At 37.2% G+C, this 25,169-nt stretch overlaps 3 protein-coding genes across 3 annotated transcripts; all 3 read left to right on the top strand.

The window, feature by feature from the left end:
- The first annotated feature begins 1,680 nt into the window (after nucleotides 1-1,680).
- Nucleotides 1,681-5,010, top strand: LOC125217902 (carotene epsilon-monooxygenase, chloroplastic-like). The gene is made up of 9 exons (XM_048119472.1): nucleotides 1,681-2,180; nucleotides 2,694-2,990; nucleotides 3,091-3,288; nucleotides 3,428-3,529; nucleotides 3,736-3,876; nucleotides 3,949-4,056; nucleotides 4,273-4,355; nucleotides 4,438-4,600; nucleotides 4,731-5,010. The coding sequence occupies exons 1-9, from the start codon at nucleotides 1,713-1,715 to the stop codon at nucleotides 4,791-4,793; spliced, it is 1,623 nt and encodes a 540-aa protein (XP_047975429.1). The 5' UTR covers nucleotides 1,681-1,712; the 3' UTR covers nucleotides 4,794-5,010.
- Nucleotides 5,011-7,794: 2,784 nt separating this feature from the next.
- LOC125218760 (putative uncharacterized protein MYH16) lies at nucleotides 7,795-13,214 on the top strand. The gene is made up of 8 exons (XM_048120510.1): nucleotides 7,795-8,021; nucleotides 8,106-8,303; nucleotides 8,373-8,501; nucleotides 8,571-8,611; nucleotides 8,683-8,851; nucleotides 8,925-12,407; nucleotides 12,484-12,581; nucleotides 12,667-13,214. Exons 1-8 carry the CDS (start codon nucleotides 7,935-7,937, stop codon nucleotides 12,848-12,850), a joined length of 4,389 nt encoding a protein of 1,462 aa, XP_047976467.1. The 5' UTR covers nucleotides 7,795-7,934; the 3' UTR covers nucleotides 12,851-13,214.
- A 2,856-nt stretch (nucleotides 13,215-16,070) lies between these two features.
- LOC125222838 lies at nucleotides 16,071-23,670 on the top strand. The gene is made up of 22 exons (XM_048125675.1): nucleotides 16,071-16,133; nucleotides 16,244-17,029; nucleotides 18,309-18,380; nucleotides 18,506-18,710; nucleotides 18,864-18,963; nucleotides 19,167-19,262; nucleotides 19,366-19,458; nucleotides 19,576-19,719; nucleotides 19,810-19,905; nucleotides 19,998-20,079; nucleotides 20,156-20,215; nucleotides 20,293-20,345; nucleotides 20,446-20,612; nucleotides 20,937-21,153; nucleotides 21,236-21,293; nucleotides 21,368-21,424; nucleotides 21,503-21,748; nucleotides 22,130-22,194; nucleotides 22,323-22,379; nucleotides 22,465-22,558; nucleotides 22,942-23,082; nucleotides 23,152-23,670. Exons 2-22 carry the CDS (start codon nucleotides 16,346-16,348, stop codon nucleotides 23,278-23,280), a joined length of 2,916 nt encoding a protein of 971 aa, XP_047981632.1. The 5' UTR covers nucleotides 16,071-16,133; nucleotides 16,244-16,345; the 3' UTR covers nucleotides 23,281-23,670.
- The last annotated feature ends 1,499 nt before the right edge of the window (nucleotides 23,671-25,169 follow it).

Here is a 25,169-nt window from a genome sequence, read left to right as displayed (position 1 = left end):
ATTTTTTGTATTGCTATTAACTAATAACAAAATTAAATAAAAAATAATAAGTAAAATTCTAGCCGCAGAATAGTAACGGACATTTTTATTCCGCTATTAACTACTAACGGATACGAATCCGTTGCTAAATTTATTTATTTTTTTAATTTCTTTTGTTTAATTTTGTAATAATTAATAGTAGCGGATATATCTGCTACTATTTGCTAGCGAATATGAATCCGTCGCTATATTTATTTAATTTTGTAATTCAGATTTTTATTAATAAAGAAATAATTATTAGTAGCGGATATGCCTCCTACTAATTACTAGCGGACTGGATCCGTTACTAAATTCGTCCCTAAATATGGCGCACTATTATGCCGCCAAATTTTATTGAAAATCTGCTACAAATTCCCTTACTAACTTTTGCAACGGATATTTCGTTACAAATCCGCTACTAATAGTGACGGATGTTTATCCGCTGCTAAATTCCACTGCTAAATCGCGAGATTTTTGTAGTGAGTGGAGTGTGAATCGTGATGTCCACATTTAGAATGACGTATAAGGTTAATATTTGTTTACCTTTCCATTTTTAGAACTAGTGTAATTTTAGTGGACGACTAGGCCTGAAAATTTAATCTGCGGGTTTCGGGTATTCCCGACCCAGTCCCAATACCCGACGGGTTTTGGGTACTCGAAACCCGAAATTATAGGTTCGGGTATGGGTTTGGGTAGTTAATGTTAGGATTCTTCGGGTTTAGGGTACCCGAAACCCGTATTAGGGTACCCGACTAATACCCGATTAAACCCGATTAATTATGTATTTGTGAAAAATATTTTGGGTTATAAAGTTCTTAGTTTACTATTTGGATTATGTTTGGTTGCTTTGACATTATTTAGATTATATGTTTGGTTGCTTTGATATTTCATTGTTCTATTATCTCGACTTTGTGGATTACGTACAACCAATAAATAGTATAAGTTTGTGTTATTTTAATAATTTCTATTCTCATCACAATTTAATTTATATAAAAGAATAAATTTCAAATATAATACTTCCGGGTTTATGGGTACCCGATTAGTTGGGTTCGGGTACCCGCATCGGGTATTAGGGTACCCGAATTCATATCCGGGTCGGGTATTGGGTATGATATTTTTTAGATTTCGGGTTTGGGTACCCGAATTTACACCCCTATGGACGACCCAAATGTCAAAACTAGTCTATTTTTTTGTGGAAGGATGGAATATATAATTACATACAAACAATAAATACTCTAAAACAGTTTCAAAATAATACTGGTAATTATGGATCTAATCCACGGGGAGGTGGTTTGGGTGAAAAACTTCTAAAAAAGGAAGAAGAATAAAATCACCTATTAAGAGACATAGATTATGTGTTAAATAAACTCACCTAAATGAGTTAATCACTCTATATCGAAAATTTAATAGTACCTCTTTTTGGATTGTTTCAACGTAGTTAAGTCATTTATTTATTTTTTTTGCAAAAAATTTATCTTCTATTGTACATTAATTTCTTTTTTTTAATTCCTCTTCCTTTACTTTCTTATTTTAAATTTTACCACATTCATTTTAAAAACTGTGTAATAGAAATGAGTCAATATGATTGAGGAAGTAATAAAATTTAGTAAGGATATTTTTGTATAAGTGTATAATAAAAATTATTATAATTAAAATGAGATGATGACCGGGAAAAACAGAGAGTAGCGGCTATCATGTCATCTGCATTATCCCTCTCCGTGTTATCCCCCATCACACATCCCCGTCTCCATCGCCGGCGTTGCCCTGCTCCCTCCCTTTCCATTAACAACTCCTCCAACGGCAAGCCACCGCCGACCACTTCATGGGTGAGCCCAGACTGGCTGACGTCCCTCACCAAATCACTCGCCACATTAGGCCCCAAAGACGACTCCAACATCCCCGCCGCCAGCGCCAAGCTCGATGACGTCTCCGATCTTCTCGGCGGCGCCCTCTTCCTGCCTCTCTTCAAGTGGATGAACGAGTACGGCCCCATCTACCGCCTCGCCGCCGGTCCCAGGAACTTCGTCATCGTCAGCGACCCCGCCATTGCCAAGTATGTGTTGCGGAATTACGGCACCAAGTACTCCAAGGGCCTCGTGGCCGAGGTTTCTGAGTTTTTGTTTGGTTCCGGCTTCGCCATCGCCGAGGGTTCTCTTTGGACGGTGATTTCTCTCTATGCCTAGATTTCGCGCTTTCATTTTTGATGTTAAAATCAGGATTCTCTCTCTCTTGTGCGTTTATTTTAGATAAGATTGCAATCTATTTGTGTGTATTACCGTTTGTTTATGTTGAATTAGTTTTCACTCTGTGCTATTAACTCACTGGAATTTAGGGTTCACTTTGGAAGAGATTTGAGTGTGGCATAATTGCAATGGAAACACTTGAATTACTTTAATGTAGCCTAGTACTGATGTTTGAAGGAAAGCCCTCATTTGATTTGAAGATGTTACAACCATCAGATTTTCAGATTTCATGGTCTTGCCGTAGTAACACAATAATTACTGGAAGGTTTGGATTTGTATGCATTTTGTTTTCACTCTATGGGCTAGTATTAGTAAAAGCATCATATGATGTAGCTTGATCCTTCTAAAAATTTATGTATCCCTGTTTCTGAGTTCTAGTATGCTTCCTGCATGTGTTTACTGTTTTTGAGGTCAAATATGTTCTTATTATAGGTAAGGCGCAGGGCCGTGGTTCCGTCACTTCACAAGAAGTACTTGTCGATAATAGTTGAACGGGTCTTTTGCAGATGCGCTGAGCAGATGGTTGAGAGACTGAAGCCCAGTTTAGTCAATGGCTCTGCTGTAAACATGGAGGAAAAGTTCTCACAGCTAACTCTTGATGTTATCGGATTAGCTCTATTTAACTATGAGTTTGATTCTCTCACGACCAATAGTCCAGTTATTGATGCAGTTTATAATGCATTGAAAGAGGCAGAGCTTCGCTCAACTGATCTATTACCGTACTGGAAGGCAGGTTATTCATTTGACTCTTTCTGCAGTGGTATCACTTCCATAGTAAATAGCAACACTAACTTTGAATATCTCTTTGCGTGTACATGTCATCCCTCAGATTAATGCTTTATGTAAAGTAATACCAAGACAAATCAAGGCTGAAAAGGCAGTTTCTATAATTAGGGAAGCTGTTGAGGAGCTCATAGCAAAGTGCCGGGAGATTGTTGAAGCTGAGGGTGAGAGGATCAATGAGGAGGAGTATGTGAATGATGCAGATCCAAGCATTCTTCGCTTCTTGCTTGCCAGCAGAGAGGAGGTATTGAAACTGAAAGCTCCGATCAAACAAATTTTTGTCTCTGTTTGGTATAAGTTGCTTTAGCAATTTTTTCATATTTGTTACATGTCCTTTGAGTTTCAATGAAGCACAATCATCAAAGTGTTGCATTTTGTTTCAGGTATCAAGTACCCAGCTGAGAGATGACCTTCTATCGATGTTAGTTGCTGGCCATGAGACCACCGGTTCTGTGTTAACTTGGACAGCATATTTGCTAAGTAAGGTGCAGTTACTATTCTCCTTCCAGTCACTCATCTTTCTGTACCGTCAGCATTTTGTCACCAACTTGAATGCAATTTCAGAGGCTTCTCCACTTCCAACCCTTTTAAGGATTCATAACTCTTAAAACTTCACTCATGAATTTATTGATTTTTTCTGTACGGTGTATTGTTGTTTATCATTTTGTTCTTTACTTGTTTTGTAATACAGGATCCACCCTCTTTGCGAAAAGCACACGAAGAAGTTGACAGAGTTTTACAGGGTCGGCTTCCAACCTATGAAGACATAAAGAATCTCAAGTTTTTGACACGTTGCATCAATGAATCAATGCGTCTTTATCCTCATCCACCTGTAAGCTGCAAAGTCACTCCTCAACTTGACAATAGTGTGCTTGCTTTTGATCTGGCATGAATATTTCATTAGGTCCTGTTGAGACGTGCTCAAGTTGATGACGTGCTACCTGGGAACTACAAGGTCTATCCTGGTCAAGATATCATGATCTCAGTCTACAATATCCATCGCTCTGCAGAGGTATATTTTTCCCAGATTCCAAGAGGAACAAAGCAAACTCTAATAGGAGCTGATTTGAGTGATTCTAAGCTAATCTGACTTGAACTGACTGAATGGGTCAAGTTTAGTGGTGTTTTACATCCACAGTAACACTAGGCTGTTGTAGATCAAGAGGTGCAGGTGTTTCGTGTTTGTGCTGTAAACTAAGGAATTAACTTTCTTGTTTTGTATTTGAAGGTGTGGGAAAGGGCTGATGATTTTTTTCCAGAAAGATTCGATTTAGATAGCCCAGTTCCAAATGAAGCGAACACAGATTATAGGCATGCACATGAACTTCAGTTATTTCTTCTTTGAGGCTCTAATAGTTTTACAGCTAATTCATCTCCAAATGCTATATTTCAGATATATCCCATTCAGTGGAGGGCCGCGCAAGTGTGTAGGCGATCAATTTGCTTTACTTGAAGCAATTGTATCCCTTGCAGTACTTCTGCAGCACATGAGCTTTGAGTTAATCCCAGACCAAACTATCGGCATGACTACTGGAGCCACTATCCACACAACAAACGTAATTTTTTTTTCAATGCCTAATTTCTGATTTCTAAGAGAGTGATTTCATATTCTAGAGAGGGAGAAAGGGTTTCTAGCCATATATTGGCTTGTTCTGCAGTAACTGAAATAGCATGACTACGTTGCAGGGCCTATACATGAAATTGAGCCAAAGACAAACTGCATCCACCTCTGCTGCAGCAAATCCCTGAAGGTGATTGCTATATAAGGTGATTTAATCAGTTGTTTGCATTTATTAGCATCAGCACCATGCATTAGCATTACTAGATGAAATTCTCCGATCCACAAATCCGTTTTCGCTTATGTTGCTGCTTCTTAACGAAGCTGCAGATAGTGTAATGTATTTCACACGATACGAATCCCCTACTGTAATTCTACATTTTTTAATGAATTAAAGATGCTCGGTCATGTCGTTGCGGTTGGTTATAATTATTTAAATTCGTTCTATATGAAGATAGCTGACACAGAGGTCGTTGTGAGAGACACAGAAAATTGGTGTTGCCTGCATTCCACAAATAGACTGCCTCAATTAGTTATCAACAAAGCTCGAGGTTGGAAAGAGATTTAAGTGTTGTCTACATTACACCATTAGGCCATCCCAATAATTATAAGAGAGGAACTCGAAATGGTCAAAATGAATAGTAAAAGATAGTCATCAATTTAGTTTAAATAAAACATAAACCAATTTTTTGCATTTTTGTTCCAAAATGTCTGGGTGAATACGGGTGGTTATTTTCCCTTCACCTTGCCCTAATTTGTTTTGGCGCTCATTTTGAAGAGAATTATTTATCGAATAACATTCAGACACCAAGAATTTATTTAAGATGGCGTAGAGAATTGTCGAACACGTATTCAAATTATATTATACGCGCTAGAAACACACATTAGCAAGCAACGAGAAGGAAATACAAAGTCCTAGTATATGCTTACAAATGGTTAGAGTTTTAATGTGCTTGCTCCTACTTCACTAATCGGTTCCATTCGACTTCCGCATTGATCTTATTCTCGGGGTAGAGTTTGGTAAGACGAGCTAGACATGATAGGCATTGTATTAGATTGAACTTTAATAAGAAATGTCGGTGTGCTCCAAGCACGGTATGCAATAGTGAGTATGGTGCGTATGTGGTATCAGTCATGAATCGTCGACATGATGTATGCATGTATTATACTGTAATAGTATAATAATTGATGATTAAGGAGAAAATGCAACTAATTAGGATGAAGATGAATCTAGATCTAGCTCGGGATTTACCCGTGACAACCAAACTCATGCGCAACCCTCAATTCTGAAGAATGAATTTATTTGTGTCTGCATGCTTTCATCCATGAAGAATGAATTTATGACCAACTCCAATAAGATCTAATTGAAGAAATTTGGATACACAACAACGAGAGCTTATTTTAGGAATTTAAATTCTAAAATTTTGGTATTTTATTGATATCAATTTTTGTATTTAATTAATATACTACTATTTTTTTTATTTTAATTAACTTTTGAATTTTCAGTTTTACAAATATCATAATTTAAATAAAATTTGAAACCGGAGAATGATAAGAAAAAATGATAGAAATGATAAAATATGGAGTTGTAGCTAATTAAGGCTTAAACTTTGTGGTTGCAATGCCAATATATTATGGCTGAAATGAAGCTAATTTACTTATTGACAATTGGAATAGATTTGGGATTGACATAATGTTGAGAATGTGGTCATTACTGTGGATGGTAGAATAGTTGGACATCATAAATTGAATTGATGTATATAGGCATATAGCATCAAACGAAGTTGTTGCGTTGCAAGTAACAACTAACAATCATTTATAACCCAGCTAACTTACCTTCAACTTTTTGTGCAATGCAATCTACATAAATATGCTACGCATCAAATTACATTTTCAGGATGTATCAGTTATCAGTATTGTTTAAAATTTATAATAATATTGTATTTTATAATTTCGGTTTAGTAATTTGATGTCACCTGCATATTGATCTATTGACTATTATCAATTTAAAAGTAATCCTCTTATTGAAAGCATCGACTTTATATAAAACAAAAAAAAATGAGACTGCAGATTGTGAAACTACCAATGTCAAGAAGCTGCTAAATAACTAGAAAACAAAGATAAACAAAATCGATGTTCTTTATGCATAATCTATCTATCTTCTTTAATTATCAGATTGAAACTTCCTCTATTTATTGGAGTGTTTAAACAAAGAATCGATTAATATTCAAATTTGAGGAGTACAAAGTCTCCCTTAAAACAATCAAAATATGTGTTCAGTAGCATAAAACTCTAATGAAGTTGACTTATTTTTGGATAAACAGACTATATGAATGCTTCTATTAATGTCAACAATTTAAGTCTTGGTCATGTGATTTATGATCTTAAAATCTAAGCATATAAACTCATTTATCAAAATTGAATATGAGAAGATCTAGATCTGGAGACACGGATTGACTTATACACACACTAATACAATAAATTTGATTTTAAACAAAAAAGATAAAATCAATAACGTCTAGTCATTATTCAACAGCTGATCTTTGACAGACTACCAAAATAGGTGAATCACTATACTTTCGTCCAAAGCATTTGCTATGAGTTAATAATCTCATAGCTCAACCCCAAGCGTGGTAGGCAAAAATAAATAAGAAAATTTTGGTCCTAATTCCAACTATTGTTGGTGATAGGCTATGTTCAATTTGAATACAACAACCTCTGAAATCTCTGATAAGCCCTTAAACTCTATGGATTAGGTGGCACTAATACTACTAATAGTTTAGAGTCATCAGTTTCCTAGTATAGCTATCTCCAATTCATAGTCCCCCACTCAAGAAAAAGAAATTACAGTGTAATAACAACAACAATAAGTCAATAATAATAATAATAGTAATATAGGTATATACTTGTGTGAAATTAAATTGAAGCCACCGCACTATACGCATGATGAAATATTAATAGCACATGACATTCAAAATTCGAAAATATTAAACACGTAGCAGTATTAATTAATTAATATCCTCCTAGTATTGTTGCATTTAATTAAGCTGGTATGAAATGCTGAGTTAACTTGTCTTTTAGTGAATTTAGGTTGAAGCATGGAAGTTAGAAGCTGAGTGCTCAAGAAACAATACCATATACTCACCACGTGAAATCCAAACAATCAACTGTTTATTTCTATCATACATATAGGTTGAAAGAAAAATGACAAGCCAGCTAATTCCCCTCTCTCTCTCCCTGCATTGTTACTATCACTACAATGTACAACAATCCTCACTTTACTAGATAGATATCTTCTTGCCTAATGCTCTGTAGCTCAAGAAAATCGCAGAATGTTGAAGCTACAGAGGCCAACCAACAGATCTTCCAAACAAAAAGAGGGATTTCATTTCAAGTTCTCCAATTTTCAAGCCCTTCAGGTCCATGCACGTTTTATATTGGTGAATGGTGAAGATTCTCTTCATTCATTCATTCAGATTTTTGAGTTAAATGTTTGAATTCAGGTGCCAAAGGGATGGGACAGGCTTTTTCTGTCTTTGCTTTCTGCAGAAACTGGCAAGACAATTGCCAAATTGGGTAAAGCACTTGTTAAGAATGGGAGTTGCCACTGGTCCGAGACTGTCACCGAATCTATCTACATTTCTAGATATGATTCTTCTAAATCCTACGAGGATTGCTTCCTCAAGATTGTTGTTTCAACGGTACAATTTAACATTTCATTCGATGTTTCCGGTAAATAGTTAGATAATGATTTTGGAAATGTGTTTCAGGGCTCAACAAGATCTGCCAACACCCTTGGAGAAGCAATCATCAACATGGCACAGCATACCACTTCAAGGGCCTCTGCTGCTGCAGTTTCACAGCCTCTTCAAAAATGCAGCTATGGAACAATTCTGCAGGTCTGTTGTACTGAGTAAAATTCACATCTACCAATGTACTTATGTGACAAGCCTGACTCTGGTTTTCAGGTCAAACTTCAGCGCCTAAATCTTCCTAGATCAAAGATCAGGTTGGTGTTTCTATGACAGATTCTCATTTCTTGGTTCTGAACATCCAGCTGACATTGCTTTCTTCTTCCAGAGACGAGGGATCCAAGAACTCCGATTCTCAAGAAAAAGTCGAGGATGTGGATCACGTTGGCCTGAGGAGGAAATCACGTAGATCAGATGAGTCGAGTGATAGTATTAATGAACATACAACGGAAGATCCGGCTACCTCCTCTCGTCGTCCACTGCAATTAGACAGCGAGGTCTTTTGAAACTCTCGTTTTGTTATTATGTATGTGCCCATATTCTGTCTTCGTTTAACAAAAGTTGCATCAGGAAGCAAGTGAAGCAACTGTTGTGATCAACAGCATCAGCTCTATGGAGGGATCCTATGAGAGGGAAAACTCATTTGGAGAGAGGAGTGACGAATATAGATCTCATGAGAGACGAGGCAGGGGAAGCAACGGTGGTGATCTACTACCTGAGTTTTACTCAATTGATGATGGTGTTGGTGGTGGTGGACCTGGTGGTGATTCACCATCAAACCAGTCACCTATGTATTTAAGAGAGAATTTCCATAATGAAGCATCAGTGAGCAGGTGGTCAATGTCAAATGTAGGTTCTTCGAGGAATCTTCTGGAAGCTGCAGAAGACACAATTGAGGAACTCAGAGCAGAAGCCAAGATGTGGGAGAGAAATGCAAGGAAGCTGATGATTGATCTGGATATATCAAGGAAGGAGTTCTCGAATCTATCAAAGAAGCAGGTAGAGTCGGAAGTGGAGCTCTCAGCCGCATATGCAGAACAGGACAGCCTAAGGGGGCAACTCGAGAAGGCGATGGAAGATCTGAAACAGTTGGCCAGGAATGAGGCGGCTAACAGAGAAGCCCCTATCATTCAGTCTCGGAGTTTCCAGAAGGAGTTGGAAAGTGAGATTAAGTACCAACAAGATTTAAATGATGACCTGTGCCAACAACTGAAACAAAGCCAAGAATCAAATATTGAGCTTGTTTCTGTTCTTCAAGAACTCGAGGAGACAATAGAACAACAGAGGATTGAGATAGAGAATCTTTCATCTCTCAAGTTGAACTTTGTAGATCTACAGAATTCTTTGGATAAAAGTTCAGAGGAAAACAGGACTTTGTCGCTGCAGCTGGAGCAGCTCCGGGAGTCGGAGAGGAATCTGAAATCTGAAATTCAGTTGCTCGATGAAGCTTTACGTGATAAAAATGATGAGTTGGAGAAGGAAAGGGAATCACATAGAGAGGTTCTGTCACAAGTGGAAGCGGAATATAATTGCAAAATGTTAGCCAAAGAGGAAGAAAATGCCAGTTTGGAAGGGAAGCTTTCAGATTACATCAAAGATAAAGAGTTGAAAGAGAATGCTGAAAGTGATTTGGATCTCATCAGAGAGATAGAGTCATTGAAAGAAAAAGTCAGAGAGTTGGAGAAGGACTGCAATGAGCTCACTGATGAAAATCTTGAACTCTTGTTCAAGCTCAAGGATTCGAATAAGATGAACATCAGAAAATGCTCGTCTTTTGGCTCAGTGACGAGTGAGCTCCCAACGTCATGTCCCAGCGAGGAGTCTGAAGTGAGTGACCCGAGATATGAAGTTTCCAACCTGGAAGGAGCGATCAGGGAGGAGGCCAGGGTGGAGGTGCAGCTTTCTGGCTTTGAAAGTTCTCAGCATTTTGCTGAAATTTTAGAACAAATGGATAAAGCTTTTCACCTTGTGATGAAGCCATGGTATGGAAGGTCTGAGAATGGAAGCGATTATCTTCACGGCCTCGTGATTTCGGAAAAGGTTTACACTACTAGAATGTCAGTTGAATCAATCCGTAGCCTGTTGCTAGAGCTCAACGAGCTCTTGGAAACAAGGATATCTGAGTCTGCTGAAATTCTTAGGAATCATGAGGCTGAGATCAATAAGAGCAATGCCATTATATCTGAGGCTAGAAAGAAAATGGAAGAGAGCATTTTGAAAGTTGAAGAACTTGGAAAAATGAAGGCCAAAAGTGAGGAGAATAGTGCAAATCTAATGAGGGAATTGGAACAGAAAAGATCTGAGATTGGTTATATGGAGGCTGATCTTCTGTCAAAGGGAAAGGAGACCGACTTTCTTTTACATAGAAGACAAGAATTAGAATCACAAGTTTCTAAACTTCAACAGGAAACGAGCCGTTTGGAGCAGGATTTAGAAGTTGCAGTAAGAGAGAGGAAAATCTCCTCAGAATGCATGGAGAATCTTCAAAGTGATGTCACAGCTCTTAGAGATGCTGTTAGTTCCCATGTTTCTGCTAACACTGATCTCGAAATTAACATAAAGCAGCTAGAAATAAGAAGCCATGAACTACAGAACAGTTTATCAGAATTGCTAGAAGAAAACACGTGGTTGCAGGCGTGCATTTCTGATCAGGAAGTTCAAGTGCATCAATTGAGAGATGAAAAGATAGTGTGCTTGCAGGAAATTGAGGATTACAAATCTAGCATGACTAGTCTCCAAGACGAGATCCGTGAAAGCAAAGATGAAATGGAGGGTCAAATATCGGATCTCAAACAAAAATCAGAAGATATAAGGAAACAGTGGCTAAGAGCTCAAGAAGAGTGTGTGTGCCTTAGAGAAGAAAACAAGACGCTGCAGACGTCTGCTGCTAGTTCTGTCGCAGAAACTACAGAGCTTCAAAATTTGAACTCAGAACTGAAGAGGGAAAACCAGGAACTGCATGAGAAATGTCTGGAACTGGTGGATCAACTGAGTGAAATGGAGAAAAGTCTGGCTGATTGCACCAAAAAGGTCGAGTCTATGCAAGATCATCTCGCGTCAGTCCAAGAGGACTTCATGCTGAGAGAGAGCCATCTCAAATCAGAATTAGATGCACTTGTTAAAGAAAAAAGCTACCAGAAAGAGAAACTTGCTGAAGAGGAGAGTTTGCAGCAGTTACTCTTGGAGAAGACAACGGAATTTCAGAGCCTTCAAAAAGAGGTGGAAAGCCTCAGCAAGCAACTATCCGATGCTTATGAAGAAAGGGAAAGAATTTCCACTGAAGCTTCCAGTTTACTAGCAGAAAAGGCTGAGCTGCAATGTTCCCTTCGAGAAGCTCACCAGGAAGCTAAATCGGCCAAAAACAAACTCAATGCAGCTCTGCAAGAATCTGAGTTGAAAGTTGAAGAATTGACAAATCAACTAGCTGCGTCTAATCGAAGGCTTGACAGATTGACGATTGACTATGATAGAAATAAAAAATTAGTGGCAAATTACAGGAAAATCGAAGAGAAACTCAAGACGGACTTGAATGACATTGAATTGAAGCATACCATCTCTGAATATGAGTGCCAGCAGCTTACCAGAGAAATGAGCAGTTTGAAGGTTCAGCTACAAATCATGTCTGAGCTTGAAGATGAAGTCTCAGTCTTAAAAAACAAGCTCAGAGAAAGCAAGGTCGATAAGGGGAAACTGGAGGTTGCATTGCATACTATCTCAGGGAATTATGAGGAACTGAAGACAGAGAAGATTTCATTGTCTGAGAAAATCACATTCTTTGAGGATGCCATGTCTGAGTTGGAGGAATGCAAAAGGAGCAAGTCGTGGCTAGAAGAAAAGCTTCAGCAAATGGAGAAGGATTTAAGTGAAAAAGAGATTATATCCATCCAAAATGAGGATCTTAAACACGAGGTGACTGAGGTGAAGAGATTGAACGTGCAGTTTCAGCAGAAGATGTACAGACTGGAGGTGGAGAAAGACGAATGCTTGAAGAAAGTGCAAGCTCTTGAAGATAATCTAAGAGTGATGGAGGAGAAAAGTAACCGTCACAAAGAGGTAGTAGTACTTTCTCTTCTGTGTCTTCTTTCAGACTTCAATAATTTCACTAATTACCACTCTTTCCGCCTTTCAGGGAGCTCAAAATTTAGATTTCCATGATCAAGATCCTCTCGCTGTCAGTGGGGATAGCACGACAAAGAGACAGATGGTAGAGACTGAAACTGCTGAGAGGTAAGAATACATATATGCTAGTATACTCAAGGCACGTGCATGCAAGAAACATACGCTTTTCAAATGATCAACTATGTGTTTGCAGGCAGAAGAAGAATGGGGGTAGAGACAAGTATGAAAGAACAAAGTCGTCATTGGAAACAGAGCTACGGGACCTGAAGCAGCGCTACCTAGAGATGAGTCTTAAGTATGCGGAAGTGGAGGGGCAACGCGAGGATCTTGTCATGAAGCTCAGAGCAACCAGGACTGGAAACAGGTGGTTCTCATGACTCCCCCGGCCCGGCCCCGGCCCTAGTATATATATATATATATATGCAACAACTGCTCATCACTCTTTAATTTCTCCTCTCTCTTAACCACTATAGTAAAGTAATAGATGCACCAGCAAATGCAGCCATATAGGAGTAAGTAATAAGTGATGTTGTATGCACATTGCAGACTCAGAAAAATGAGATACTCCATATCACCATATGGCAAGTTTGCACGCTCAAGAATCTTTGTTTAGTTTTCAAACTAGTGTAATTATTTATACACTAATAATGTAATGGATGGCATACGTCTTATGTGGATACCAAAGGCCAAAATGTGCTAGTCTTGGAACAATCAATAAAGCATAAAAGAATAATCCGATTCTGAGATTATGTCACTAACCATAAACTTCAAATCTCAACTCAGCAACCTCAGAGAAACAACCCCTAATCCCTATTGGTATTGGTGAATTTATGACGCCACATATATATAATTATTTATTAAATAAAAAGTAGTGGTGACATATTTAACTAATTCAGTGTGATAAATAAAAAAAGGGAGACACTGCATGTACGGCAGCTGGAAATTGATCAAAGTGACCAAATTAAAAAAAAAGTGAAATTAGAGTGCAAGTGCGTGTGTGTGAATATTGAGATGCCAATGGCATATCCTAGGAAGATACCTCCTTTTTGGTTCCTACTTTACACAAAAGCCACTTAGTCACCTCGCTCTTTTATTGCTCTTTCTCTCATCTTTATAACACGCACACCATCTTTCTTCATCAAACTCTCTTAATCTTCCCATGGCAGCCGCCGTCGAGATCGCACGCCGAATATGCTGCAGGCGGCCGGGCCGGTCTTGGGTTGATTGAAATTGTGCTTCTTGTCTTATAGGGCAACTTCTATCCTTTGGCATCTTCCCCTTACTCCAATCTCAAGGGTTAAGCAGATTATTACTCCTACTATAATAAATGTATGCTGCTTCTTTGTAACGCGCGCGCTTTTAGATTTATGTAGTCATAATAATGTGTGTTTTTTGCTAATTTTACCGCTGTAGTCCGTTTTGTTATTACCATTGCAGCAGTCAACATCTTATAAGGCAAGAAAATAAGTTCGTTACTATATTTATTTTCCTCGTTCACTTTGTTGTTTTCTTGATTTAGTTGCTTGCTTTTGCTTAACAACAACTTAAAAGGGATCTTTTTAATCCATCCTAAAGCGACTATACCGGCTATTTCCAATCACTTGACTCATCCTTTATTAGCTAATTGTAGTGCTCTAGAGTAGTGGATAACTTATGTATAATGCGCACATCACTTAAATGGGGAACAGTTTTCAATTATGCATGCGGTTCTGAAATATAGGATGTCGGATAATTTAGGACTACAAGGCAAAGGTAACTTTGACGTCATCAAGAGTATTCTGATCCTACGTTACCAAGAAACATATTTTTGTTGTCCCTCTTCGAGATGGTTTTAATTTGGTGTATAATATTTTAAAATCCGATTCCCATTTTTGCATACTACTTATAAAGAAACGTAATCCAAATAGTATATCTTTGCATCTAATCAGTTCACAATTCTTTCTGAATTTTGTTCATAATTAACTTTCCAAGTAAGGTTTACACATTTTGTAGACGTTTGTTGTTTTTTATCCAGCACGTACATCAATAAAGATTAACGGCGGTAGTTTTTCCTCTTCATAAAATAAATTATTTTGTCGTTCTGTAAATTTATGAAGTATGCTTCAATTTTCCTATTCAATCATCAACACGCAACAAGCTCGATGAAATATGCATGGTATGGCACAAAAAGTGATTGCAAAACCTATCTCATACTGATTTGGAAAATGCATCTTAAAGAATAAGGTTTATATAATTAAGTATTTAAATTATTAATTATTTGGGTAATCTTTCCCAGCTAAATGCTAATTATTAATGAGTTGTCACGTACTCGGAGATGATCCATGTGGTGCTCCAACCACAACAGGAGCTGTGTACACACAAACATATATTTTATTAATAAAAAAATAAAAAATAAAATAAAATTTAATATTAAAATAATGGTGATGGGTGAGCCACTGCAACCCTGCTGTGGTTGGAGCACAACAAGGGATCCAACTCTCATAGACTCACAAATTTCGAAAGTGATTTAATATATATGTATTTTATCCCACAAATTCTCCTAATTTAAATTTATAGTGCCAAATTAATATTGTGCCTAGGTTAAATTCATAACCAATAAAATATGTCTAAATCAAAATCTAAGTTAAAATTGGTAAACTCTTATTGTTTATAAACACAGTCTAAGGATGTGTTATATTGCTAACTTACCCTTAATTGACTAATTACAACTAAATGAGTATATATTAGATATTCAAATTAAGGTTTATGGTCATTCAATTCCGAGTATCAATCCGAAAAAGAAAAGTTACGACGAAATTGGATCCTCACCGGGAAGCATTTTGGAAGAGTGAGCGAGTGAGCGGGAAATGATTTGAGACTTGAGAGATGTTGTGTGAGAAATGAGTGAAAATGAGGTATATTTATAGATTGAAAAAAAATGCGTCGCTCGTCCTCGTCCTCGTCCGGCGTCGTCCGTGTCTCTGCAATGGGCGGACGACGCGTCGAACGAGCAATGGACAACACGTCGTCCGCGACCGAAATTTCGGTCGCCTCGCTCGTCCGTCGATCTGTAATGGTCGGACGATGACAGACGAGGATGATGAAGAGGCCTCGACCGGACGATCTTCACACTATTGCAGATGCTCTAAGTGACACATTTTCCTTTTCGGAATGTCCAACTCTAAATGACACACATTTAAATATAGAAATATTACTTTCTCTATTTTTTTTTCTCCCTTACTTTATTCTTTCCACGTTACTCACAAAACAACACTATATAAAATCACGTAACGAATAAGAAATGCTCCACTTAAAATAAAACGAAGAGAGTAGTATCACATGTGTGGATGAGTTGGCCAAACGGCAGATAGGTTAATAATGTCTGATACCAAAGATTTCAGATTCAAGTCCTCAGTATCAAATGTAATTACTCCATGTGCAGCCTTTAAATTTATATTCATTTAATCATAAAAGAATCAAATTTAAGTACTCCGTGTGCAGTCTTTAGATTTATGTTCATTTAATCATAAAAGAGTAATCTAATAAGTTTGGAAGATTTCAAAATTAATAACTTGAAACGGAAATAAAAGTTAACATGAGAATAACAATTTTGGATCGGTTTAATTTCCAACCAAAAAGATTCTTTTGTCACTCTGCATATTTACTTCTCTCACTCACTTGGTAGGGTTTCTCTCTCTAGTTTGCTTTCACATCCCACAAAACAAACTCCAGATATAACCCTCTTTCTCTTCTTCTATGCATGCAACTCAATTACTATCTTACTTGCGCAGATCCATAATCAGAATTGAGTCTCCTCCGTCCGCTGCTGCAGCGTTCGCGAGCGGAGAATCACCAAATTCTGAGAATCCGAGGAAAGAGGCGGATAAACGGCAATGAAGCCCGAATCGGGTTTGGATATCGAGTATCCGAGTGAGTTGATTAAGCCTGAACCTGGAACCGACTCAGGAGATCCGACCCGACCCAAATCGAACGGTTCCAGTTGGATGGATCACTGCTATGTTCCCAGGGTGAGGCCGAGTGAGGCGAATGGTTTTGCGGTTTATACGAGGAATAAGAGGTTGAAGAGTAGAAGTGTGGATAGAGCTTCTTGTGCGGCTAATATTGAGGCAGATTCTGCAAAATCAGTTAAAGTTGAGGATGCTGTGAGTTTGAAAAATGAAGTCGTAGTTAATGGTGGTCATGCGTCGAATGTGGTTGAAGTTGGGGGTAATTTGGGGTTTTTGGGAGGGGAGAGCGACGGGGAGATGATGGAGATTGAAGTGAAAGAGGCACCCATTCATTTGGTGGCACCGAGGAGACGGAGGTTTATGCGCTCTGAGCTTGTTGACTCTGAAATGGAGAATGGGGATTTAGGTAATCTGACGGACACGGTGATCTTGGAGGCAGACGGATCGATGAGTGAAGAATTGGGGCTGTTGGGTAGTACGAAGACTAAGAAAATGGAGATGAAGATGTCTAAGAAGGTTCTTATAAAAGGGCGGCCAACTACAGTTAGGGAGCTCTTCGAGACTGGGCTGCTAGAAGGATATCCAGTTTTCTACAATGGCGGCAAGAGGGTATTTAGATCAGCCATAATATGTCTTCTTAGTACTACTTCTTTTACTGTTGTGCTGTTACTTATTCTACTGCCGACTAATTCTACTAATTCGATGTTACTGAATACTGATATTAGATTGGTCTTTTCAATTTTTACTCCCTTTTTGGATCTGTTATTATTGTTTCCATTGTTTCTGGATGACTATACTATTTGGTAGTAGTTCATTTCATTCTTGCCATTATTAATTGATTTAGGCAAGTCAGAGCGTATTTCTTAAATTCTTACATAACTCTGTATATTCTGCATTAGAAAAATATCAGTGTCATTTCATTGTCAGTCATCACTAAATGGTTATTGGCATTAGGCACATCAGGATGTAATTCATACATAGATTTATATGTTCTGCTCTAGCAAATCTGATTCTCTTGATGTAAGATAAAAATTATGTGGGTGGTTTGCGGCTCTGGATGGGAAGGGATCGTGGAGAGAGAGAGAGATGTTGGGAGTAGGAAGAGGATGTGAGTGAGCCATAGTTTAACTGTCATTCTACCCATCAGAGAAGAAGGGAAGAATCTGACCCCTACAAGGAGTAATTCATATATTAAAAGCATCTTTGTTGTAGTTGTTATTATCGTTATTACTATTATTTCCTTTAAAAAATAACATCCAAACTGTGTAAATTTGTTGAGCAGCAATTTATATTCCTTCTGCATATAATATGATTTTTAATTTCAAATATTAAGAATCTTCCATGGTTGTTGCCTAACTGGATCCTGCACTGTGGTTTGTTACCTGAATCGGCTGTCTTTCTCAATTTGGGTCGTTTGGGTATGCTATGTGCTTCATTATCAACTGCAAAACCTATGCCATCAATTTGCTGAGGATTAGATTGCAGTGTTGATGATTAAGGAATAAGATTGATTGGCTGAGCCAATCATCAGATGCTTGTCATGGAAACTCTGTTTCTTTTTACAAGTGTCATTGAGGATTGTAGTTGTTAAAGGGACAAAGCGTAACTCGTTTATATCATCTATAGTGACTTGGTTAAAAACTTATTTAGCTATTGTGATAATGTCAGACCATGCCTATCACATGTACATTTGGGTTAACTTGTTTGTGGTCATGGGATTAGGGATATCCTTTTTAACATTTCAAATATTTATTTTGTCTTGATATTGTTTGAATGTTAGTTAAGATATTAATCTAGCAGCTCCATGTTATTGTCTCTTATACACTTGAGCACCATCAATATGTAAAGCTTTCTTCAGGATTCTCAACTGATCGTACCATCATCGCAGGGATTCCCACTACGTGGTACGATCAAAGATGCTGGAATCCTGTGTTCTTGTAGTTTCTGCAAGGGAGTACGGGTGGGTACTAATCTTGAGGTTTTCTTTGTAGCCAATGCAGCAAAAATCTGAATTTGTCATCTTTTGTACACTGTACCTAACTACATATCACCTGAAGCCTGATTTTTTCTCATAATTTTGTCCAGGTAGTTCCACCCTGCCAATTTGAGATACATGCCTGCAATTCATATAGACGTGCATCACAATATATATGCTTGGAGAATGGGAAGAGCCTCCTGGACGTGGTCAAAGAATGCCGAAAATCATCCGTTAAAACTTTAGAAGAAACAATACAGAACTTTATAGGCCCTATTCCCTTGAAGGAATCTGTCATCTGTAGGAACTGTTCTGGTAAGCAATATGGTTTGTTAATTCTTTTCTACTATTTGTTCGTAGTCATATACATACATGCATATAGATAGTTGTTATGCTTAATTTCTTGTATCTTCTGGTACAACTAATTTATTCTCTTAAAAAAGACAGCTTTATTTTTCTTTCTTACAGGGTCATTTCTTGCGACATCTGCTGCAAGGGTGGAACTACTCTGTGATTCTTGCATGGTTATTCTAAATTCAGATTTCGATGCAGAAAGTGTAAAATCAAGGTGCTATATCCTTCTGAGTGATCATTGCTTATACATTTCTCCCTCAAAAACTCAATGTTGATTGTGTGAAATCTACTCATTGCTATTCTTAATGAACTGTTGAAAACTCTGGAGTGATTGTTGAGTTTCATTGGCTCAAAAGTTTATGATCTTGTTATAAATCTGTTCTCTTGTTTTTACTTTTTTTTTGGTTTCTCTTTCAGACCTCTAAAGCCATTATTAGGTCTATCACTTTCTGAAAATGGTGAAGTACATGGCGGTCCCCTAAAAAGAGGTTGTCGAGGAATAAAAAAGAGAAAGTATGTATCTTTTTTTACCTTCTAGTAATTAAGATTGTCTTTCCCTACAAATTCCTGAAAATAAAAGAAAATAAGGATATGGCATTTGTTTGCTCATTTCCAGGTATTCAGAGCTCAAGGCCTGTACAAAATCATCAGGAAAATCCTCATTGTGTGGTGCAACAAGAAATAAGGGCCAAGTGAAGATAACTAAGATGTTGGGCTCTTAGGCTTTCTTATTCTCTCTATTGTGGGAGATTTTATGCTCATTAATTGCTTTGTTCTGAAAAAATGTTACCTATAACAATTTCCTTCTGTTGTTTGGCATACTCAGGCTGTCACTATCAGCTACTGCTTTAAAGCCTCCTGGAAGTGCTATCATGACATATTCCAAATCATTATCGGATCCAACTTTAAATGGCAGTACTTCCTCTCATGGCATACTGAGGAACAAGACTACGAAAAAGAAGCTTATGAAGTTGGTGCATATTGCTATTTGTTGATGTATTTGATATGATATGAAACTCAGTAACTATGGCTTATTTAGTTTTTTCTTTTGGTATTGCAGGTTGTCAAGTACTGCATCATTCTCAAAGTCCTCAAATATTGCATCTCCTCCCCTCTCTGGGAACTCAAAAAGTTCCTCAAAGAAGATAACTAAAAAGTCTGTCCACTTAGCTTTGATTATGACGTGTGCACCTTTTCTGTTATTCCTTTGCACATACTAAACGACTATGATGTAATTTGTGTTACCAGGGATCAGATGATGCACAAGCTGGTCTTCGAGAATGATGGATTGCCAGATGGAACTGAAGTTGCTTACTATTCTAATGGCAAGGTGGTTAACATTGATGTTAAATTTAACGTCTCCTTGTGCTATTTCTGCATTTTTTAACATTCCAGTGCATTTGTAGAAGTTGCGCGATGGCTATAAAATGGGACCAGGAATAATTTGCCGCTGCTGTAGCACTTTGGTATGATATTGTTCTAGCTTCTCAAATACTTGATTGTTTCAGGAGACAAATTGATTTATCATTTTTACAATGATTAGGTTAGCCCATCTCAGTTTGAAGCTCATGCTGGTTGGGCTTCCCGCCAGAAACCGTCAGTCTCTATTCTCTATCATTATTCTTTGGATCATCAATGTGTCTTGATCACACTTTTCTGTTTACATAACTCCTGAACACGTTACATATTTCTGCAGCTATATGTATATCTACACATCTAATGGTGTGTCTCTCCATGAGTTTGCTGTCTCTCTGTTGAAAGGGCGTAAGTGTTCTTCAAAAGACAATGATTACTTGTGCATCATCTGCGCAGATGGTGGGAAACTCGTTCTATGTGATGGCTGTCCGAGAGCCTTTCACAAAGGTGGTTATCCTTAGAAGATGTTAATCTGGACAGTTTTTTTTTTTTGTTTATTGCTAAATACATGTCATCCATACATTTCTTGTTAACTTCCTAGGTTGACTTGATTGCTAAATACTCCCTGTCTTCCATTCTATCCATACTATTTTTTACTTTTATTCTCTTGTACACTTCTTTTGTTCTTTTCCCACTTTTAGTTATAGCCATGTACTTTCTTTTGGTTCTTGTTTTTTATTTACTTACTACTTCTTAAATTAATTTGGGATTTTTGTTTCTCATATTTGTTTATGAAATAACATCACCTTGTTCTCATATGTGCTAATGCAGAATGTGCATCTCTATCGAGCATACCTCGTGGTAAATGGTATTGCACCTATTGCCAGAACATGTTTCTTAGAGAAAAAAATGTTGAGTGGAATGCCAATGCTGTTGCAGCTGGGAGAGTGTCAATTATTGATGATCCAATTGAGCAAATAACCAATCGTTGCATTCGAACTGTCAAGAACCCAGAAGAAGCAGAAGTTATAGCATGCGTAATCTGCAGGTAGCACCCATTAAACATATATAGATTGAAGAAACTGAAAAAAAAAATATCATTTAAATTTGCTGGTATTTTTCATTTTCAGGGGCTATGATTTTAGTAAGTCTGGCTTTGGTCCCCGTACTGTTATATTGTGTGATCAGGTAGTCTTCATTTCTGCTCCTTAGGTTCTTATGTGGAATATTATACTGTAAATAAGGTTTTACCTATTTTCCAGTGCGAAAAGGAATATCATGTCGGCTGTTTGAAGAAATGCAAGTTGGCTGATTTGAAGGTTAGAATTCAGCAGAAGGATGCCTACTTTGCATTGAATATATTTTGCTTCTATAAAATCCTTATACCCCTTTTACAGGAACTTCCAAAAGGGAAGTGGTTCTGCTCTGGGAACTGCAAATGGATTTATTCTGCTCTGCAGAATGTACTGAATGCAGGTTCTGAAAAGCTCCCTGATTCCACCTTGGACATTATAAGAAAGAAGCTAACAGATGAGAGTTCAGTTTTTGACACTGATCTTGATGTGAGATGGAGACTTCTGAATGGAAAAAGTTCATCTCGGGAAACCAGAGTGTTGCTATCGCAGGCTGTAGCTATATTTCATGTAAATGTTTGCAATTTTAAGTTTCATTTTTTTTGATGGATATCACTACTCTGGGTAGTTAATCAGTATGTGATGTAAAAAGTTCACCTTTTGAGTTGTCATGATAAATACTCCATTTTCTTAGTGGAGTAAAGTTGTTGTCCCAACTTATGGAACTATGGCAAGATTGATGTATATCCAGGGTTAAATTGGAATCCATGTTAATGGATAAAAATCATTGATGGACTCCTATAGAAAATATTCTCTGTTAAATGATGTGGGAAATAGTTATGGTGACTGGTCATACCACCACGGTGTTTTAGAGGAAAAATGGTAATCTCTAGGTGGAGTTTTTTGGCTGTTCCAAGTTTTCTTAACTTTTGATTGTTGCGACTGTTTCAGGATTGTTTTGACCCTATAGTTGATTCAGAAACTGGACGTGACTTCATTCCATCTTTAGTTTATGGGTATGCACTTCTTATATGCCTTTTACTAGACATAGTTTCATTATTGACTAGAGCTATTATCAGTATGTTCAGTAGCCATTTGCTTCTACCTGCCTTACTTTGTGACACTTTCTTGGTTTTTCTGTCAGGAGGAATATAAGAGGTCTAGACTTTAGTGGGATATACTGTGCTATTTTGACCGTGAAGTAAGAACCATCTCTGCTCCTGTGTATTATATCATCAATTGATAATATATTCTTTATGATCGATAAATTCTTGCCCATCTTTCAGCTCAACTGTTGTATCAGCTGGTATGCTTCGGTTTTTTGGAGAAGAAATTGCTGAACTTCCTTTGGCCGCAACACGTATTGGTCATCAGAGAAAGGTAGTTTACCACTCACAAAATCTTGTGTTCTCTATTTCCTGATATTTTATCTGTTCTTGTTTCCTGGTGATTCAAAGCAAGTCATGTAGTTTTTGCCTACTCAACTATGTACCACATTCTCATTGGAAGTTGATAAGACAAATACACCTATATTTTCTGTCCATATGCTGTATAACGCGCACCATGCCATCTCTTAGTCTATTTTATTTATCGTGGTGGTAGTCCAATTAACTTCTCTTGCCAGCACTTAAATCTATCAACTGTATGATTCATGTGCAGCAAGATTTGCCGCTGTGTTTTTGTATTGAGAACTAGCTGTGTTTTTGTATAGAGAACTAACTTGCTGTTGCACATGTACTGATGTAATTAAATGGTTTTTGCAGGGATATTTTCAACTACTTTATTCATGCATCGAGAAATTGCTTGCATTTCTGAATGTCAAAAGTTTTATTCTCCCAGCAACAGACGAGGCAAAGTCAATTTGGACAGAGAAGTTTGGGTTTAACAAGATACCAGATGAGAAGGTATGCAATAGAATTACTCCCGACCTATTTAGGCATGTGTATTGCTAGCTGATCCATTGTATTTTGCAGCTTTTGAATTACAGAAAATTCTGTTGGCAAATGATTTCTTTCAAGGGGACATCCATGTTAGAGAAACCAGTTCCTAAATGTAGAATTATCAATCAAGATGAAGCAGATCCAGATGATGTTCCATTGTAGTGATTAAGAGCCATTTTCCTTAGGTTATGCTATTTATATGAAGATAATCTGATTCGACAAGTTTCCTGACCGAAGCGGAAATTAGTTGTAAACTTGTAATGGGTGGACGAAGAAGATGAGAAGACTTGATCCCGGCAGGAAATGGTTGAATTGTATAAAAAAAAGCTTACCTGTAGTTTATTAGACATGAGGGTGATGTCTTATTCTTTATTTTTTTCACCTTTTGTAATTTTTAGTTGTCGCATGTAAATAAGTAACTATTGGCCGGTGTTAGAAGTGATGCTATGTAATAGTGGAGGGTGTTTATCGCATATCTGGTGGGACACAAAATGTAGTTTTGTATCTTGTTTAATTTGATTGTATAAAACACTAAAATATTTACTTGTTTAATTATGATCCGTTTATTCTGAATTAATCTGATATGGCAGGTATATATGACTAGTTGTAAATCATATAATCTGATTTAATAAATGCTAGATTACATATTTAAAAAACAAAAAAGATGATGGAGCATCAACCTCAATCAAATTCGCGGATCCGGACAAGTATACGTAATTTTGGTTGTTGCGAAATAAAATAGTTCAACAAATGCAGATTTTGTAATTTTGGTTGTTACTAATTAAAGTATTACTCTCTCCGTGCCAATTAAGATGATTCATTTTTTTTTTCAAATGTTTTGAGAAAATTATACTATTCTCTCCGTCCCGCTTAAAATAACACGTTTTCCTTTTTAGTTTGTCCCAACTAAGATGACACATTTTCTTTTTTGGTAACTTTCTCTCTCCAATTAATACACTCAACCATTTTTTCTCACTGCTATTAAAATATTCATCTTTCTTTATCTCTCTACTTTAATACTAACACACACCTTCTCTCTCCAATTAAACACTTTAACCAATAACTTATAAAATCTCGTGCCGACTAAGAATTGTGTCATCTTAGTCGGGATGGAGGGAGTACTAGTTAAAGTAAAGAGAAATTAAAGTAAGAGACAAAGAGGACTAGAGAGGGTTTTATAACTTTTTCTTTCACGGGACGAAGGGACCCGTGAAGGGAGTAATACTATATGGAGCTAGGCTAGGTACAAAGTTACGTGTCTAATGAGTTAGGAGTCTCTCACCTCCTAGCCTTGGAATATTTAAAGGAAAAGACAATGCTACTTCATAGCATCATATTATATCCTATAGTTTGGTCGAATCACGCAATTTCCTGCTGGCTTGGAACGCATAAATTTTTTAGCCTTATCTTAGTATCCGGATTCCGCGGTGAATTCTACTCACAAAGTCAGGTAGATAGATAAGATTTGATGTAAAACTTATTAATGTTTTAAGAATATATTAACATTTGAGTCTTTTTCTGAATTACAAATTTTTCGTTATGACTTTAAAATCAATGCATTCACAGTAGAATTAATTACTATTCCCCCGTCCCTAATAAATAGAGAACATTTTGAAACGACATACGTTTTAATGTACAATTGGTAAAGTAAGAGAGATAAAAAGAAAAAATGATTGGAGTATTGTTAGTGAAGAAAGAGACCAACCTTATTAAAAATACAAAAAAATCATTAAATATAATTTTTCCTATTTTTAAAAAGATGTTCATGTAGCCATTTCCGATGCATCAACAGTTTCTGAAGTGACCATTCCACCCACGTACTCTGCCAATTTCCCATGCATCGCCAGCCTCGTCTTTCTTAACAACATCATCATTAGCTCTTCCATCAACGTCTAAATGCTCCTCTGTGGACGTGTCAGGACCAGCTCGTGAAGAGGAGCAATCCTCCTCCACTGGATACAGAGATCCATATTGAAATTCAAAATATATACAAAATTCAAAAACCCTTATTCTGAAATATTCGCGTGCATCGATTCCATATTTCAAAAGCT

This window comes from Salvia hispanica, chromosome 4, assembly GCF_023119035.1.
Source record: "Salvia hispanica cultivar TCC Black 2014 chromosome 4, UniMelb_Shisp_WGS_1.0, whole genome shotgun sequence".
Classification (NCBI taxonomy): domain Eukaryota; kingdom Viridiplantae; phylum Streptophyta; class Magnoliopsida; order Lamiales; family Lamiaceae; genus Salvia; species Salvia hispanica.
Note: the sequence above shows the minus strand (reverse complement) of the source record. Positions and strands in the feature narration are given on the sequence as shown.